Raw genomic sequence first — 19773 nt, forward strand, 5'->3', positions numbered from 1 at the left:
AGCTGCCCCCCTCCCACAGCCCCCCCAACTCACCCCGGCTCCTCCGGCCCCATGGCGCCGGCCGGGGGGTCCCACAGCACCCATGGGTGCCCCCGGCCCCCCCTCAGCGCCCCGAAGCCGCCGCCGCCGCGCCCCGAAGCCACCAAAATGGGACGGGGGGGGGGGTGGGGGTGGGGGAGGGGAGGGACATGGGGGGGGGAGGGGAGGAACCAGGACAGGACCCAGGGGAGCCCCTCCCCCATAGCCGGAGGGGGAGGGGCACGGGGAGGGGGGGTGGGGGGGGATTTGGGGTGATCGGGGGCACTTGGGGTGTTCGGAGGGGATTTGGGTTGGTTTGGGTGGGTTTGGGGTGTTTTGAGGGGTGTGGGGAGTTTTGAGGAGATTTTGGGTGTTTTGAGGGGATTTGGGGTGTTTGGGGTGGATTCGGGGTGTTTGGGGTGGATTTGGGGTGTTTGGGATGGATTACAGAGGATTTGGGGTGGATTTCGGAGGATTTGGGGTGGATTATGGAGGAATTAAGACCATTTAGAGCCCTTGGGGTTATTTTGGAGAGATTTGGGGCGTTTGGGGTGGATTGGGGCCATTTGGGGGCATCGGGGGTGGTTGGAGGGATTTGGGGTGTTTGGGGAAAACTTGGGATGTTTTGGCACAATTTAGGGAGCTTGGGGGTGTTTGGGGAGGATTTGGGGTATTTGGGGAGGATTTGGGGTATTTGGGGAGGATTTGGAGTGGTTTTGGTGATTTGGGGGGATTTAGGGTGTTTTGGAATGTTTGGGGGAACTTGGGGGAATTTCAAGGGTTTTGGGTATTTTGGGGGCATTTAGAGGGGGTGGAATTGGAGGGTTTGGAGGAACTTGGGGAGTTTTGGGTGGATTTGGGGTGCTTTGGGTGGATTTGGGGAATTTGGGGGATTCTGGGTGAATTTGGCGAGTTTTGAGGGCTTTGGGGTGTTTTCAGTAGATTGGGGCCATTTGGGGATTTGAAGCGTTTTGGGTGGATTTGGGTGGATTTAGACTCTTTGGGGGGGATTGGGGGCATTTTGGGGGCATTTGGGGTGTTTTGGGGGACAATTTGGGTGTTTGGGAGTATTTGGGTTGTTTTGGGTGGGTTTGGGGTGTTTGGGGCTGTTCTGGGGGGATTTAGTGGTGTTTTGGGGGTGCTGGGGGTACTTGGGGCATCCTGGGGGTGTTTGGGGCAATTTAAGGGGAATTTGGGGGCATCAGGGGGATTTGGGGGGGATGAGGCTCTTGGAGGGGGGGTTGGGAGCACCTTGGAGGATTTGGGGTAAATTTGGGAGGATTTGGGTTTGGGAGACACTTTGGGGTGGGGGGGGGTGCATCGAGTCTTCTGGGGAGCATTTTGGGGCGATTTCATGGCTTTCGGGGCTGATTTGGGGCATTTTGGGGACAAGTGGGGGGGGATTTGGGGATTTGGGGTTGGGGAGGGTCCTGGGGTGGGCTTGGGGGGGTTTTGGGGTTTGGGGGGGCCTCACCTGGGGGCGTCGAAGCTGTCGTAGGAGCCCACGGTGTAGTGGCGGAAGAGGCGCTTGGCTTTGTCACTGCGGCTCTCTGGGGGGGGGCACAAAGGGGTCGGGGGGGCCCCGGCACCCCAAAAACTTGGGGGGGGGTCCGGGGAATCCGGGGAGGGGGGGGCAGCCCAAAATGGGGGGAGTTTGGGGCAGTTTGGGGGCCCTGGGGGGTGTTTTAGGAGAGGGAGGAATTGGGGGGGGTCCAATTGGGGGGGGGGGGCAGACTGGGGGGGGGGTCTCATGGGCTGTGTTTTGGGGTCCCCCCCAGGCGATGGGTCACATCTGGGGGCAAAATTTTGGGGTCCCATTTTTTGGGGGGGGGGGGTCAAGGTTGGGGGTCTGGGGTTGTGTTTTTTTTTTTTTTTTGGGGGGGGGGTCCGTACCTGCCTTCCCTTCGGGGGTGCGCGCGGGCACCTCCTCGACGCACTCGGAGGGGAACCAGCCCACCCGGCCCCGCGCCTGCCCCTCCCAGAACCCCCCCTCGCCCACGCTGAGCACTGTGGAAAAAAAAGGGGGGGGGGAATGGGGGTGGGCACGGCACCCCCAGACCCCCCCCCGTACCCCTAACCCCCCACCCCGCACCCCTAAATCCCCCCCACTCCAGGGCGTGCACCCAAGCACCCTGTGTGCCCCCCCGAAATGGACCCAAGTGTCCAGGGCAGACAAAAACGCACAGAATGGACCCAAAATTGGCTCAGGTCACCCAACAGCCACCCAAAATGCACCCAGGGGCACCCAACGCCCAACCCAACGCATGCACCCTGGTGTTGGGGCACCCAATGCCCACCCAAAATGCACCCAAGGTCACCCAAAATGCACCCAAGGTCACACAATGTTCACCCAAAATCGACCCAGGTCACCCAAAATGTACCCAGGTCACCCAATGTTCACCCAAAATCGACCTAGGGGCACCCAATGCCCACCCAAAATGCACCCAGGTCACCCAAAATGCACCCAGGTCACCCAATATCCACCCAAAATGGCCCCAGGGGCACCCAAAATGCACCCAGGTCACCCAATCTCCACCCAAAATGCACCCAGGGGCACCCAACACCCAACCTAACGCATGCACCCAGGTGTTGGGGCACCCAATGCCCACCCAAAATGCACCCAGGTCACCCAAAATGCACCCAAGGTCACCCAATATTCACCCAAAATGGACATGGGTCACCCAATGCCCACCCAAAATGCACCCAGGTCACCCAATATCCACCCAAAAAGCATCCAGGGGCACCCAACACCCAACCCAACGCACACACCCCACAGTTGGGGCACCCAACGCCCACCCAAAATGCACCCAGGGGCACCCAACTCCCAACCCAACGCACGCCCCCGGGCGCTGGCCACCCACCACGCACCCTTGGGTGCCCCCCCACCCCCCCGTGACCCACCTACCCTTGATGCGCTCGCCCTTGCTGAGCGAGAGCTCGCCCTCGCCCTGCGCCTGGTAGGGTCGCACAGCCAGGAAGGAGCGGCCGGGCACGGCCGAGTACAGCTTGCGCTTCACGCCCCGCGGGCCCAGAGACCCCCCGGGGGCGCCCGGCTCACGACCCCCCCCGCTCGAGCTGCGGGGGCACCGGGGGGTTGGGGGCAACCCGTCAGGGTTGGGGGGCCCGGTGGTGTCCGCCCCACAGCGGCCCCATTGTCCCCAGCATCCTCATCATCCTCATCGTCTCCATCGTTTCTATAGTTGTCTCCAGCATCCCTTATCATGATCTCCATCATCCTTATCATCTCCATTGTCCTCATCATCTCCATCATCCCCATTGTCCCCACCGTTCCTATCATTTATCTCCATCATCCCCATCATCTCCATCATCCCCAATATCCTCATCATCCCTGTTGTCCCCATCATTTCTATCATTGTCTCCATCATCCCCATCGTCTCCATCGTCCCCATCGTCTCCATCGTCCCCGTTGTCCCCATCATCTCCATCATTGTCTCCATCATCCTCACTGTCCCCATAATTTCCATAATTATTTCCATCATCCCTATCATCTCCATCATCCCCATCGTCTCCACCATCCCCAATATCCTCCTCATCTCCATCGTCCCCACCATCTCCATCATTATCTCCGCCTTTCTTATCAGTATTCCTATCATCCCTATTGTCCCCATCATTCCCATTGTCTCCATCATCTCCATTGTTATCTCCATCATCCCCATCATCCCCATTGTCTCCATCATTTCTATCATTATTTCCATCATGTCTATCATTGTCTCCATCGTCCCCAACATCTCCATCGTCCCCATTGTCCCCATCATCCTCATCATCTCCATCATCCCCATCATTTGTCCTCATTTCTACCATTATCTCCATCATCCTTATCATCTCCATCATCCTCATCATCCTCATCACCCCCATTGTCCCCATCATTTCTACCATCTCCATCATCACCATCTCCATTGTCCCCATTGTCCCCATCATTGTCATCATCCTCATTGTCCCCATCATCCCCATCATCATCACCCCCATTGTCTCCATCATCCCCATCATCCCTATGGTCTCCATAATCTCCACCATGCCCATCACCCCCATCATCCTCATCGTCTCCATCACCCCCATCATCTTCCTTATCTTCATCATCTCCATCATCCCCATTGTCTCCATCATCCCCATCATCCCCATTGTCTCCATCATCCCCATCATCCCCATTGTCTCCATCATCCCCATCAACCTCATTGTCTCCATCATCCCCATCATCTCCATTGTCTGCATCATCCTCACCATCTCCATCAGCTTCATCATCTCCATTGTCCCCATCATCCTCATCCTCATTGTCTCCATCATCCCCATCGTCTCCATACTTCCCATCATCTTCATCATCCTCATCATCTACATCACCCCCATTGCCTCCATCATCCCCATCATCTTCATCATCCTCATAATCTCCATCATCCCCACAATCTCCATCATCCTCATCCTCTCCATCATCCCCATCATCTCCATCATCCTCATAATCTCCATCACCCCATCATCTTCATCATCCTCATCCTCATCATCTCCATCATCCTCATCATCTTCATCACCATCCTCATCTCCATCCTCCCCATCATCCTCATCGCCTCCATCACCCCCATCATCTTCATTATCTTCATCATCTCCCTCATCCCCGTCACCCCCATCGTCCCCATCACCCCCCTGTCCCCATTGTCCCCATCGCCCCCCCACCCCCATATCCCCCTCCCCGCCCCCCCCAGTACCTTGGCCTCCCCCGGGGCTGCCTGCGGGGCTCCTCGGGGTGCCGGCCCCGGGATGGGGAGCGGGCACGAGCCCCCCGGGGGCTGCTGGCGCTGCGCAGGGTGCCCGTGGGGGCGCGGGGGGCCGGGGGGGCGCCGGGGGGGCCCCTCAGAGCCCACTCGGGCCCCCCCGCCCCGGCGTCGCTGTTGGCCCGCAGCAGGCGCTGGGGCAGGGGCAGCGCCCCCCGCGCCCCCTCCCGGCGACGCCCCGCGAACTGGGGGCTCTCCTGGAACGGCACTGGGATGGGGGGGGGGGCACCCATGGGTGGGGGGGCACCCATGGGTGTGGGGGGGGCTCCCATGTCCCCCCTTAGCTCCCCTGTCCCCCCCCATCCCTTTATATCCCCCCCATATCCCCCACGCCCCCCAATGTCCCCATGTCCCTAACGCCCCCCCCATGTCCCCAGCGCCCCCCCATGTCCCCAGCGCCCCCCCCGTGTCCCCACGCCCCCCCCCCCACTCACCCACATCCGAGTCCCGGTGGTTCTTGATCAGCTCCCCCAGCTCGAAGTTCCCCGCGATGACGGCCACCTGGGGGGGGGGGGACACGTTGGGGACACATTCAGCTGGGGGTCCCCGCGCCCCCCCCAACCTCACCGTGTGTGTCCCCTCCCCCGTGTCCCCGTGTCCCCACCTGGAAGGGCGTCTGCCCGCTGTTGTTCTTCACCTCCTTGTTGGCCCCCCGGTACAGCAGGATGCGGGCGCAGCTCTCCTGGGGGGGGGGGGCACGGCACGTGGCCCCATAGCCCATAGCCCATACCCCTATGTCCCCCATGTCCCCATATCCCCTGTCCCCATCCCTGTGTCCCCGTCCCTGTATCCCCCATCCCCATGTCCCCATCCCCATCCCCACATCCCCGTGTCCCTGTCCCCATCCCCGTATCCCTGTCCCTGTCCCCATGTCCCACAACGTCCCCATGTCTCCATCCCAGTCCCCGTGTCCCCATCCCCATGTCCCTGTCCCCATATCCCCCATCCCCATATCCCCATGTCCTTGTCCCCATATCCCCTGTCCCCATGTCCTTGTCCCTGTATCCCCATCCCCATGTCCCCATCCCCACGTCCCTGTCCCATATCCCGTTTCCATATCCCATCCCCACGTCCTTGTCCCCATGTCCTTGTCCCCATTTCCCTGTCTCCATGTCCCCATCCCCACGTCCCCATCACCATGTCCCTGTCCCTATAACCCCCATCCCCATGTCCCCATCCCCATATCTCCGTGTCCCTGTCCCTGTCCCCATGTCCCACAACGTCCCCATGTCCCCATCCCAGTCCCCATGTCCCCATCCCCATATCCCCATCCCCATGTCCCCGTACCCCGTCCCTGTCCCCATGTCCCATAACATCCCCATGTCTCCATCCCCACGTCCCCATCCCCATGTCCCTGTCCCCATATCCCGTCCCCATATCCCCTGTCCCCATGTCCTTGTCCCCATTTCCCTGTCTCCCCGTCCCTGTCCCCATGTCTCCATCCCATCCCCATGTCCCCATCCCCGTGTCCCCATCCCCGTGTCCCCCAGTGTCCCCGTCCCCACCTTGTTGTATAGGGCGCAGATGTGCAGCGCGGTGTTCCCGGAGGCGTTCTGCGCCGCTGCCTCGGCCCCATAGAAGAGGAGGTGCTCGAGGTGCTGCGAGTGGCCGTGCTGGCACGCCTGGGGACACGGGGACACGGGGCGTGGGACACGGGGACACGCCGGGGGGTGCGGGGGGCGCTGGGGGTGTGGGGACATTGGGGGACGCTGGGATATGGGGGAGGTAACTGGGGAATGGGGGACACTGGGGACACGGGGATATTGGGGGGCAGTGGGGGACACTGGGGGACAGGGGGACATTGGGGGACATTGGGGGACACGGGGACATTGGGGGACATGGGGACATTGGGGGTCACAGGGAAATTGGGGGACACTGGGGCCATGAGTGAGATACTGGGGAACATGGGAGGGACACTGGGGACACTGGGACACTGAGGGACACTGGGACATGGGGACACGAGGACACTGGGGGACACTGGGGGATATAAGGACATTGGGGGAGATACTGGGGTCATGGGGGAGATACTGGGGAACATTGGGGGGCACTGGGGACATAGGGGGACATGAGGGCATTGGGGGACATGGAGAGATTTGGGGACACTGGGGATGATGGAGGAGATACTGGGGAATGTGTGGGGGACACTGGGGACATTGGGGGACATGGGGACATTGAGGGGACATTGGGGAGCACGGGGACATGGGGAGGACACTGGGAAGCATGGGGACATTGGGGGACACTGGGGCCATGGGGCTATGGAGATACTGGGGACCATGGGGACACTGGGGGACACTGGGGCCATGGGGCCATGGAGGAGATACTGGGGAACATGGGGACACTGGGGGATGCTGGGGATGATACTGGGGGACACTGGGAAGCGTGGGGACATTGGGCAACGTGGGGACATTGGGGGACACTGGGGACCACGGGGAGGACATGGGGACCATGGGGACATGGGACATGAAGGATATGGGGACGTGGAGGATATAGGGACACGGGGACTTGGGGACATGGGGACTTGGGGACATGGGGACAGGGGGACATGGGGACAGGGGGACATGGGGACATGGGGACGCGGTGACCTGGTGGATCTCCTGCCAGCCGTTCTCGTCGACGGTGCCGATGTGGGCGCGGTTGTAGAGCAGCAGCTCGCAGCAGCGGGGGTCGCCCCCCACCATGGCCGTGTGGTACAGGGGGGTCAGCCCCCGGCGGTCCTTGTAGTTGGGGGAGCCCCCCAGGTCCAGCAGCGCCTGCGGGGACGCCCAGCACCCAGCACCCGCTGCACCCAGTGCCCATTGCACCCAGCACCCATTGCACCTGGGTGTGCAGCGCCCACTGCACCCAGCACCCATTGCACTCGGTGCCCATTGCACCCATTGCACCCAGCACTCAGTGTGCCCATTGCAACTGGCACCCATTGCACCCATTGCACCTGGGTGTGCAGCGCCCGCTGCACCCAGCACCCATTGCACCCGGTGCCCATTGCATGCATTGCACCCATCACCCATTGCACCTGGCACCCACTGCATCCATTGCACCCAGCACCTGGCACCCATTGCACCCAGTGCCCATTGCACCTGGCACCCAGCACCCATTGCACCCATTGCACCCAGCACCCACTGCACCTGGGCATGCAGCTCCCATTGCACCATGCACTCAGTGCCCATTGCACCCAGCACCCATTGCACCCAGCACCCATTGCACCCAGCGCCCATTGCACCCAGTGCCCATTGCACCCAATGCATCCAGCACCCATTGCACCCAGCACCCATTGCGCCCAGCGCCCATTGCACCCATTGCACCCAGCACCCATTGCACCCAATGCACCCAGCACCCATTGCACCCACTGCACCCAGCACCCATTGCACCCAGCTCCTATTGCACCCGTGCAAGCACAACACCCGCACATGCATTGCACACGTGCACCCATTGCACACGTGCACCCACTGCACCCCCTTGCATGCCCAGCACCCACACACGCTGCGGCAGCACGCACAGCACCATGCACACCCATGGGTGCCCGTGCACACTCCTGCACACCCATGGGTGCCCCTGCATCCTTGCAGGTGCCCATGCAAGCTGCTGGGTGCTTGTACACGCTCCTGCACACCCATAGGTGCACGTGCACACTTATGGGTGCCCATGCAAGCCAATGGGTGCCTGTGCAAGCTCTTGCACACCCATGGGTGTCCATGCACACTTATGGGTGCCCACGCAAGCTGATGGGTGCCTATGCACGCTCCTACAGACCCACGGGTCCCTGGCACCCATGGGTGCCCGTGCATGCTTCTACAGACCCATTGGTGCCTGCACATGCTCCCCCACACCCAGGGTTCCCTGCCACCCATGGGTGCCCGTGCATGCTCCTACCGACCCACGGGTGCCCGTGCACCCTCTCACACCCAGGGGTCCCTATCACCCATGGGTGCCCATACACCCTCCCACACCCAGGGGTTCCTGCCACCCATGGGTGCTCGTCCACCCTCCCACACCCAGGGGTCTCCACCACCCCCGGGTGCCTGTGCGCCCTCTCACACCCAAGGGTCCCCATCACCCATGGGTGCCCGTGCACCCTCCCACACCCAGGGGTCCCCGCCACCCATGGGTGCCCATACACCCTCCCACACCCAAGGGTCCCCATCACCCATGGGTGCCCGTGCACCCTCCCACACACCCATGAATCCCCGCCACCCAGGGGTCCCCGCCACCCATGGGTGCCCATACACCCTCCCACACCCAAGGGTCCCCATCACCCATGGGTGCCTGTGCGCCCTCTCACACCCAGGGGTCCCTATCACCCAAGGGTCCCCATCACCCATGGGTGCCTGTGCGCCCTCTCACACCCAGGGGTCCCTATCACCCATGGGTCCCCGTCACCCATGGGTGCCCATGCACTCTCCCACACCCATGGATCCCCATCACCCATGGGTGCCCGTGCACCCTCCCACACCCAAGGGTCCCCATCACCCATGGGTGCCCATGCACCCTCCCACACCCAGGGGTCTCCACCACCCCCGGGTGCCTGTGCGCCCTCTCGCACCCAAGGGTCCCCATCACCCATGGGTGCCCGTGCACCCTCCCATACCCCCATGAATCCCCACCACCCAGGGGTCCCCGCCACCCATGGGTGCCCATGCACCCTCCCACACCCAAGGGTCCCCATCACCCATGGGTGCCCGTGCACCCTCCCACACCCAAGGGTCCCCACCACCCATGGGTGCCCGTCCACCCTCCCACACCCCCATGAATCCCCACCACCCAGGGGTCCCCGCCACCCATGGGTGCCCCCCGCGTACCAGCAGGGCGGGGTAGCGGCGGGTGCAGACGGCGCGGTGCAGCGCGGTGGCGCCGTCGCGGGCGCGGAAGTCGAGGTGGGCGCCCCCCAGGCACAGCAGCCGGATGATCTCCACCTCCCCCGGACCCTCGCGCTGCGCCGCCAGCGTCAGCGGCGTCTCTGGGGGCACCCGGCGGCACCCACGTCACCCGGGGGGCACCCAAGGGTGCCCGGTGGCACCCACGTCAACCCCCCGGGGAAAGGGAGCCGGGGGCGTAATGGGGCGGGGGGGTTGCGGGGGGCTTGGGGACGATGGGGGGCGCATGGGGACGTGGGGAGGGAGGGGGTGAGGGGCACCCTGGGGTGTCACCAGGGGTACGGGGGTGGCCCCAAAGGGATAAGGGATATCCCAGGGGTGTCCCCAAGGGGATTAGGGACATCCTGAGGGTGTCCCCAAGGGGTTTGGGGACATCCCAGGGGTGCCTCCAGGGACATGGGGGTGTCCCCAAGGGATGTGGGGGTGTCCCCAAGGGGATAAGGGACACCCTGGGATGTCACCAGCAGTGTGGGGGTGGCCCCAAAGGGGTAGATGACACCCTGGGGTGTCACCGGGGACATCCTGGGGTGTCACCAGGGGCTTGGGGGTGTCCCCAAGGGGATAAAGGACATCCCAGGCATGTCCCCAGGGACATGGGGGCGTCCCCAGGGGGCTTGGGGACATCCCAGGGGTGCCACCAGGGACACAGTGATGTCCCCAAGGGTCTCAGGGACACCCTGGGGCTGTCCCCGGAGACACGGAGATGTCCCCAAGGAGACACGGGACATCCCAGAGGTGCCACCAAGGACGTGGCAATGTCCCCAGGGGGCTTGGGGACATTCTGGGGGTGTCCCCAAGGATATGGGGGTGTCCCCAGGGGGCTTGGGGACATCCCAGGGGTGTCCCCAGGGATATGGGGGTGTCCCCAGGGATACAGGGGTGTCCCCAGGGATACAAGGGTGTCCCCAGGAGGCTTGGGGACATCTCAGGGGTGCCACCAGGGGGCTTGGGGACATCCCAGGGGTGCCACCAAGGATATGGGGGTGTCCCCAGGGATACAGGGGTGTCCCCAGGGGTGCCACCAGGGCCATCAAGTCCTCCCCAGGGACATGGGGCTGGGCTGCCAGGGCCACTGAGGCACAGGACGGGGGACATGGGGACACGGGGACGTGGGGACAGGGGGACAGGGGGACACTCACCCCCCGAGTCGGAGTCGTGGTAGTTGGGGTCGAGGCCGCGGTCCAGCAGCCGCGCCACCTTCTCGGCCGAGCCGTGCTGCACGTAGTCCAGGAACTTGCGCAGCCCCGTCTGGGGACAGCGGGGGACATGGGGACACCGGGGGGGGACACCAGGGGGTAGCTGGGGGTCACCGGGGGGCAGGGGAACACTGGGGGGACACCAGGGGACCGGGGGACATCTGGGGGTCACCAGGGGGCAGGGGGACACCAGGGGACCAGGGAGAACAGGGGGTCACTGGGGGGAAGGGGGACACCAGGGGGACACCAGGGGACACCGGGGGGGACACTGGGGGACAGCTGGGGGTCACCGGGGGACAGGGGGACACTGGGGGACACGGGGACACCGGGGGGACACCAGGGGGCAGGGGGACAGCTGGGGGTCACTGGGGAGAAGGGGGACACCAGGGGACAGCTGGGGGTCACTGGGGGGCAGGGGGACACCGGGGGGACACCAGGGGACAGGGGGACACCGGGGGGATATGGGGACGTGGGGGATACTGAGAGGACAGTGGGGGCGTGGGGGGACACTGGGGACACGATGGGGACACCGAGGGGTGAGGGGACACGGGGGGGCATGGGGAGGTGTGGGGACACTGGGGGGACACTGGGGGGACACTGGGGGGCCATGGGGACACCGTGGGGACCTTGAGGTCATGGAGGGGCCATGGGGTCACCGAGGGGTCACGGGGCCACCACGGGAGCCCACCGCCTACGGGGAACCCATGCAGGGGGCGTGGCCACGCGGAAGGGGGCGTGTCCCAGCGGAGGGGGCGTGGTCATGTAAAAAGGGGCGTGGCCAAGGGGCGGGGGGCGGGGCGGGGGGCGGGGCCCACCTTGGTGTGCAGCTTGGCCAGCTGCTTCTCGTCCAGGTTGGTCTGCTTGTACACCCGCGTCTTGTACCGGAACTGGGGGGCGGGGTCAGCCAGGGGCACGCCCCCTCGGCAGGGACACGCCCCCCTGGAGGACACGCCCCCAAGAAGGACACGCCCCCACAAAGGCCACGCCCCCTCCCATTCAGCCCATGCTGCACCCCCAAGCTCCACCCACTCCTCGCTCAGCCCCGCCCCTGCCGCAGGCCACGCCCCTGCTCCAAGCCCCGCCCCCAAGCTCGAGGAGGGCGTGGTCGATTGGGAGACACGCCCACATTTAGCCACACCCACTCAAGCTCCTCCCACTGCCCTGGGGGTGACCCCACCCCTTGCCCCTCCCCAGGCCACCCTTTTGTCTCCGCCCCCAGGTGCCCCACCCATCCTGGCCACGCCCCTTTTTTCCCGCCACGGGAGGCCCCGCCCACCTCTAGCCCCTCCCACTTTGACGCAGACCACGCCCACCCCACGCCCCAGAGCCACGCCCACCTAATTCCCCAACCCCACCCTTTTTGGCCCCACCCCCCTGAGACTCCGCCCCCAGAGTCCCCACCCCTCTGGCCACACCCAGTCCTGGCCACGCCCCCTGAGTAGGCCACACCCCTTTCTCCCCAGAGCCCCTCCCACCTCCCTGCCCCCACCCTCACTCCACCTTTTTCCCCCCACCCCTTGAGACTCCACCCCCGGAGACCCCACCCCCTATGGCCTCGCCCCTTAGGAACCCTCCCCCAGAGGCCCCTCCCACCTCTGACCACGCCCCCTGAGCCTGACCACGCCCTTCCTAAGCCCCCAGACCTCCTCCCATTCCCCAACCCCACTCCCTTTAGACCCCGCCCTCTCGCACCCCGCCCTTATAGGCCCCTCCCCTTCAGGCCCCGCCCTTTAGGACCCCGCCCACCTCTTGACCACGCCCCCTGAGCCTAACCACACCTTTCCAGAACCCCCAGACCTCCTCCCATTCCCCAACCCCACTTCTTGAGACCCCGCCCTTTCTCGCCCCGCTCCCTCGAGCCCCACACCTTTAGGCCACGCCCACCTCTGGCCACGCCCCCTGAGCCTGACCACGCCCTTCCAGAGCCCCCAGACCTCCTCCCATTCCCCAACCCCACCCCCTTGTGCCCAACCCTTTGAGGCACCGCCCTCCCGCGCCCCACTACTTTAGGCCCCGCCCCCTCAGGCCCCGCCCCTTTAAGCCCCTCCCACCTCTTGACCACGCCCCTGAGCCTGACCACGCCCTTCCAGAACCCCCAGACCCCTTCCTATTCCCCAACCCCATCCCCTTGTGCCCAACCCTTTGAGGCTCCGCCCCTACAGGCCCCTCCCCCTTTAAGCCCCGCCCCCTTTAAGCCCCGCCCCCTTTGATCCCCGCCCACATCTTGACCACGCCCCATGAGCCTGACCACGCCCTTCCAGAGCCCCCAGACCCCCTCCCATTCCCCAACCCCACCCCCTCGTGCCCAACCCTTTGAGGCTCCGCCCCTCCAGGCCCCGCCCTTTTAATCCCCGCCCCCTTTAAGCCCCGCCCCCTTTTAGCCCCGCCCACCTCGAGGTAGGCCACGCCCTTCTAGAGCCCCCAGACCCCCTCCCATTCCCCAACCCCACCCCTTATGTCCCACCCTTTGAGGCCCCGCCTCCTCGCGCCCCACCCCTTTAGGCCCCGCCCCTAGAAGCCCCTCCCACCTCTGGCCACGCCCCCTGAGCCTGACCACGCCCTTCCAGAGCCCCCAGACCTCCTCCCATTCCCCAACCCCATCCCCTCGTGCCCAACCCTTTGAGGCTCCGCCCCTCCAGGCCCCGCCCTTTTAATCTCCGCCCCTTTTAAGCCCCGCCCACCTCTTGACCACGCCCCCTGAGCCTGACCACACCCTTCCAGAGCCCCCTGACCCCCTCCCATTCCCCAACCCCCCTCCCTTTAGACCCCGCCCTCTCGCACCCCGCCCTTCTAGGCACCGCCCCTTCAGGCACCGCCCCTCTAGGCCCCGCCCTTTTAAGCCCCGCCAACCTCGAGGCAGGCCACGCCCTTCCTGAGCCCCCAGACCTCCTCCCATTCCCCAACCCCACCCCTTATGTCCCACCCTTTGAGGCTCCGCCCTTCCAGGCCCCACCCCCTCTCAGGCCCCGCCCTTTTCAGCCCCGCCCCCTTTGATCCCCGCCCACCTCGAGGTAGGGCACGCCCTGCTCGAAGCTCTGGGGGTAGTCGCGCAGGGGCCGCTCCTCGTCCAGGAATTTGGCGTCTCGGCCGGCGGCGGCCGGCTGGAAGAGGCCGTAGTTGAGGCCGTCGTGGAGGCCCTCGGTCAGCGTGCACAGCACCTGCTGCTTGGCCGCCCACACCGCCGCCCCCGGGTCGAAGCGCAGGCACTTCTGGGGGGGGGGGGGACACACGTTAAAAATTAGGGGGAGGTGGGATCACCCCCCCCCATCCGGAGTGATGGGGAGGTGGGGAGGGGGAGGTTGAAGTGGGGAGGTGGGGATGGGGAAGGGAAGGGCAGCAGTAAATGGGGGGGGGGGGTGGGGGGGGTGGGGGGGTGGGGGGGGGGGATGCCCACCTAAATGGGTCTGGGGGGGTGGGTTGGGGGTGGGGATGCCCCCCTAAATGGGCCCGGGGGGGTGGGTTGGGGATGGGGACCCCCACCTAAATGTACCCATGGGGGGTCCTGGGAATGGGGACCCCCCCTAAATGGACCTGGGGGGGGTCCTGGGAGGGGGAACCCCCCCTAAATGTACATGGGGGGGGGGCCTTGGGGATGGGGACCCCCCCTAAAATGGACACATGGTGGGTCCTGGGAATGGGAGCCCCCCTAAATGGACCTGGGGGGGGATTGGGGATGGGGACCCCCACCTAAATGGACCCGGGGGGGGATTGGGGATGGGGACCCCCCCTAAATGTACAAGGGGGGTCCTGGGAATGGGGACCCCCCCTAAATGTGCCTGGGGGGGGATTGGGGATGGGGACCCCCCCTAAATGCACCCATGGGGGGTCCTGGGAATGGGGAGTGCCCCTAAATGGACCTGGGGGGGGTCCTGGGAGGGGGGAACCCCCCCAAATGTACTCATGGAGGGTCCTGGGAATGGGGATCCCCATATTTCCAGCCCCCCCCCCCCATTTATGGGGACTGCCCTTATTTTTGGGACACCTCCCCCATTTATGGTGACCCCCCCCCCTCATTTTGGGTAGACCCCCATATTAAGGGGAACCCCCTCTTTTGGCCTAAGCCCCTATTTGGGGGGAGATACCCCATTTATGGGACCCCCCCATTTATGGGACACCCCCATTTATGGGGACCCCCCCTCTACTTTTGGGGACCCCCCTGCTTATGGACCCCCTATTTTAAGGGATGCCCCCCCTACATTTGGGCACTCTCCCTCTTATGGGCATCCCCCTTTATTTTGCCCAACCCCCCCTTATTTTGGGGGGACCCCCCCTTATTTGGAGACCCCCCCTTATTTGGAGACCCCCCCTTATTTTGGGGACCCCCCCCCCTCACCGTCTGGTGCAGGTCGGGGATGCCGATGCGGAACACCATCATGCTGAAGTGGGTGTCGTCGGGGGCCGGGGGGGGTCTGGGGGGGACCCCTCGGGGTCTGGGGGGGCCCGGGTTGGCTCCGGGGGGGCCCTCGCGGGAGCTCCCCGAATCCGAGTCGCCCTCGGGGTACTCGGAGCCCCGGCCCTCCTCCTCCTCACTGGAGGCCGGCGTGCGCGGCATGCTCCCGGCGCCCGCTGCACCATCACACGCTGGGGGGGGCACAGGTGGGGACCCCCCCTCAGCACCCCAAAACCTCCCCCCGGCACCCCAAAAGCACCCCTGGCACCCCCAGGGTCGCACGCGCGTGTGCAAACACATTGGGGTGCATGGGGTTGCTGCGCCAGGATGGGGCTCATATGGGGTCAGGGTGCTGGGAGGGGGGGAGAAAGTGGGGGACCCCCCCCTGCACCCCAAAATCCCCCCCAGCACCCCAAAATCCCCCCTCAGCACCCCAAAATCCCCCCCTTAGCACCCCCAGGCTTTCACACGCGTGTGCACACATGGGGGTACATGCGTGTGCATGGGGTTGCTGTCCCAGCATGGGGCTCATATGGGGTCAGGGTGCTGGGGGGAAAGTGGGGGGACCACCCCAGCACCCCAAAACCCCTCTCAGCACCCCCAAACTCCATCAACACCCCCCAAATTTGCACACGCGCGTGCACACGCTTGGGGGTATGTGCATGTGCATGGGGTCGCTGCACCAGGATGGGGTCCATACGGGGTCAGGGTGCTGAGAGGGGGGGGGAGAGAAGTTGGGGACCCCCCCTTTGCACCCCTAAACCCCCCAGCACCCCCAATCCCCCCCCCATAGCACTCACAGGCTTGCACACACGTGTGCACAGAGCTGGTGCTGCGTGCGTGTGCACGGGGTTGCTGCACCAGGATGGGGTGGGAGGGGGGTCAGGGTGCTGGGGGGGGGTTGTAAAAGGCAGGGGACCCCCCCCAGCACCCCCAGCACCCGTGCACTTGCACCCCTTGCACACGCGTGTGCACACACCAGGGGTCACGCACGCGCGTGGCAGCACTGGGGCCACTTGCACACGGCTTGGGGGGGGGGTGGCAGCACCGTGTGCCCCCCGGTGCCACCCTGGCACGCTCGTTGCACGCCCCCGCCCGTGCCCCCGCCCGGCCCTCGCACGCTCGCCCCCGCCCTCGCACGCCCGGCCCCGCGCCCCAGTTCTGGTGGCGGGAAGTGGGGCGCGTCCCGGGGGGGCCCAGCCCCAGATCGGCGCCGGCGCCGTGACCTTGGGGGCCCTTGAACCAGTTGTGGCGGCGCCGAGGGGGGTTGGGGGGCACGGGGGGGGCGCGTGTGCAAACGTGGGGAGCACACGCGTGTGAGCATGCCAAGGCGGGGAGGGTACATGTGTGTGTGTGTGTGCATGCACGGGGAGCAACGTGGTAGCACCATGGGCGTGCAAGGTGCAAGCGTGTGCAAGCGTGTGCATGCACCCGCAAGTGTGATAGCACGGGTGTGCAAAGTGCAGGCGTGTGCAAGCCTGTGCATGCACAAGGAGCAAGTGTGTTTGCACGTGTATTGAAGGTGCAAGCGTGTGCATGCATGAAGAAGTGTGCATTTATGGCATTTATGGAAGGCACACGTGTGTGCAAGCGTGTGCATGCATGGGGAGCACGTATCTGCTAGCATGTGCACAAAAAGTGCGTGCGTGTGCAAGGGTGTGCACAAAGGGTCCGTGCATGTGCACACGGAGTGTGTCTGTGCACCCTGAGCATGGATGTGCATGCACAGGGAGTGTGTGCGTGTGCAAATGTGGGCGTGCACGGGGAGCACACACGTCTGTGCACGATGCGTGTGCACGAGCGGTGCACGCGTGTGGGTGTGCAGCCCCAGGGAGCACTGTGCAAGCGTGTGGCTGCGCAGGGAGCGCACACCTGCAAGCGTGTGCATGCATGTGAGCGGGTGTGCAAGTCAATGCACATGTAGCAGCACATGCACCAATAGTGAGCACATGTGTGCAAGCGTGTGCGTGCAAGGGGCACGTGCGTGAGCGTGCAGGTGCAAGCGTGTGCACGCACGGCGAGCACCTGTGCATGCGTGCACGGGGGTGACACGTGTGTGGGAGCACGCGCATGCAGCGACCCTTTGTGCAGGGCCGCACACGCGTGTGCAAGCACGAGGGGGCCGTGCACGGCGGTCGTGCGACGCCCGGCCCCGTGCTGGGCTTTTTCCCAGGCTCCTTTGCCGTTTCCATGGCAACCGTCGGGCGCTGCAGGACCGGGCGTCCGCGCACACGTGAGCGCGCACACCCCCGTGCAAGGTGCCCGGCACGTGCAAGGCACACGCGGCCCCCGTGCAAGGCGCTCCCCCCCCCGTGCAAGGTGCGCTCAGTGCCCATGCGACGCACACGTGGCCCGGGGAGTGTGCACGCGCCCCCTGCACGCGCCCCTTGCACGCTTGCACACGCGTGTGCCCGGCCACAGGTGCAGCCCGGGTGTGGGGGGAGGGGGGGGCACTGGCCGGCCGGCCCCACGTGCGAGGCTTTTTTTGGGGTGGAGGCGGAATCGAGGCCAAGCGAGGCCAAACGAGGCCACGGCGCCGCTCGCACACGCGTGTGCACCGCCCCCCCCCCCCCGGGCCACGTGCAACGCACGCCCACGGGTGTCGCCGCCCCCCCCCCCATCCTCCTCCACGCCTTGCAAGGCGCGTGGGGCCCCCCTTTTGCACGAGCATCCCCCCCACCCCACGTTGCACGCCCCCCCCTTGCACGACCGTACCCCCGTTGCACCGCTCCCCCCCGTGCCTTGCACGCTCGCCCACCCGCCCCCATTGCACCGACCTCCCCCGTGCATTGCACGGCCCCGGTGCTCGCGCCCTTCCCCCGCACGCTTTGCACGCCCTTCCCGGGGCTTTGCACGGCCGTGCACGCGCGGATCCCGCAGCCGGAGCCTTGCACGCCCCCGTTGCACGCCCCTGCCCGGTGCAATGCACGCTGCTGCCGGGGCACTGCACGCCCCCGGGGGGGCATTGCACGGCCCGGGGGGGGGGGCTTTGCACGGCTCGGAGGGGGGGGTTTTGCACAACCCGGGGGGGGCTTTGCACGGCTCGGGGGGGTTGCACGGCCCGGGGGGGGCTTTGCACGCCCCTCCCCGTGCATTGCACGCTGCTCCCGGTGCATTGCACGCTCTCGGTGCATTGCACGCCCCCCCTGCTCCTTGCACGCCCCCCCGGCTCCTTGCACACCCCCGTGCCTTGCACACCTCCCCCCCCCCGTGCCTTGCACGCCCCGCACGGCCCCGACCCCCCCCCCCCCCCATTTCCACCCTCGCCCCTCCCGGCCCTGCTCCGGAGCCCCCCCCGGAGCCCCCCGGGCCCCCCCCCTTTTTGCACAGCCCCCCCCCTTTGCACGCCCACCCCCCCTTTGCACGCCCCCCCCCCCCTTTTTGCACGCCCCCCCCCTACCTGCGGGGTCCCCCGGAGCTGAGCGGCTTCGGCCCCGCCGGCGGCCGCCTCCGCCCGGCCACGCCCCCCCGCCGTGGCCACGCCCCCACGGCCACGCCTCCTTTAGCGCCGCAGGCCACGCCCACCCCGGCGCCACGCCCCCTCCTGCATCGCCCGCCCCCGCCCATGGAGCGAGGGGCGAGGCCACGCCCACTGCGAGGCCACGCCCCGGTGTGAGGCCACGCCCATCAAGGCCACGCCTCCTGTGTGAGGCCACGCCCACTGAGCCCCCCCCACCTGGTGCCCTTAGCCAAGGGGGGGGGAGAAAAGGGGGGGGGGAAAGGGGGGGGGGTAAAAAAAGGGGGGGGCAAAAGGGGGGGCAAAAGGGGGGGGCAAAAGGAGGGGGTAAAAAAAATGGGGTAAAAAAGGGGGGGGGAACTGGGGGGGTAAAAGGGGGGGTAAAAATGGGGGGGTAAAAAGGGGGGGGAACTGGGGGGGTAAAAGGGGGGAGTAAAAAGGGGGGGTAAAAAAAGGAGAAAATGGTAAAAGGGGGGGGGATAAAAAAAAGGGGGGGGTAAAAGGGGAGACGGAAAAAGGGGAATAAAATGGGGGGGTGAAAAAGGGGGGGGTATAAAAATGGGGGGTAAAAAGGGGGTGAAAAAGGGTTAAAAAGGGTAAAAAGGGGGGGTAAAAAAGGGGAGGGGGTAAAAAGGGGGGGTAAAAAGGGGGGGGTCAAAAAGGGGGGGTCAAAAAAGGGGGGGTCAAAAAAGGGGGGGGTCAAAAAGGGGGGGTCAAAAAGGGGGGTAAATGGGAGGGTAAATGGGGGGGTAAAAAAAAAGGGGGGGTAGAAAGGGGGGGGTAAAAAATGATGGGGGTAAAAAGGGGGTAAAAGGGGGTAAAAGGGGGGGTAAAAGGGGGGGTAAAAGGGGAATTCCTGTGCCCCCCCCCCCCCCCAAGGGACCCCAAAATGGTCCGGCCTGCCCCCCCCCAATATTCTAGAACGGGGGGGGGCCCAGCCGTTTGTGCCCCCCCCCCTCCCCATTTGTGTCCCCTCCCCAGTCGCTAAGCGGTGAGTGCCCCCCCAGCAGGCAGCAGGCAGAGGAGGGGGGGGGCACAGAGCTTTATTTACCACCACCCC

At 65.4% G+C, this 19773-nt stretch overlaps 1 protein-coding gene across 1 annotated transcript; it reads right to left on the reverse strand.

Moving 5' to 3' along the window:
- Positions 1-1492: 1492 nt before the first annotated feature.
- Positions 1493-18690, reverse strand: SHANK1 (SH3 and multiple ankyrin repeat domains 1; the record flags this gene model as incomplete). Its single annotated transcript, XM_082785691.1, has 14 exons — positions 18657-18690; positions 15200-15447; positions 13872-14075; positions 11682-11753; positions 10810-10918; positions 9596-9753; positions 7382-7549; positions 6305-6421; positions 5404-5481; positions 5234-5300; positions 4734-5007; positions 2924-3093; positions 1912-2025; positions 1493-1568 (listed from the first exon to the last, which is right to left on the reverse strand). Coding segments are annotated over exons 2-14 (1826 nt in total), but the record flags the coding sequence as incomplete, so codon positions are not given.
- Between the last annotated feature and the right edge of the window lie 1083 nt (positions 18691-19773).

Source organism: Aythya marila, assembly GCF_965140915.1.
Source record: "Aythya marila genome assembly, contig: HAP1_HAP1_SCAFFOLD_964, whole genome shotgun sequence".
Classification (NCBI taxonomy): Eukaryota; Metazoa; Chordata; class Aves; order Anseriformes; family Anatidae; genus Aythya; species Aythya marila.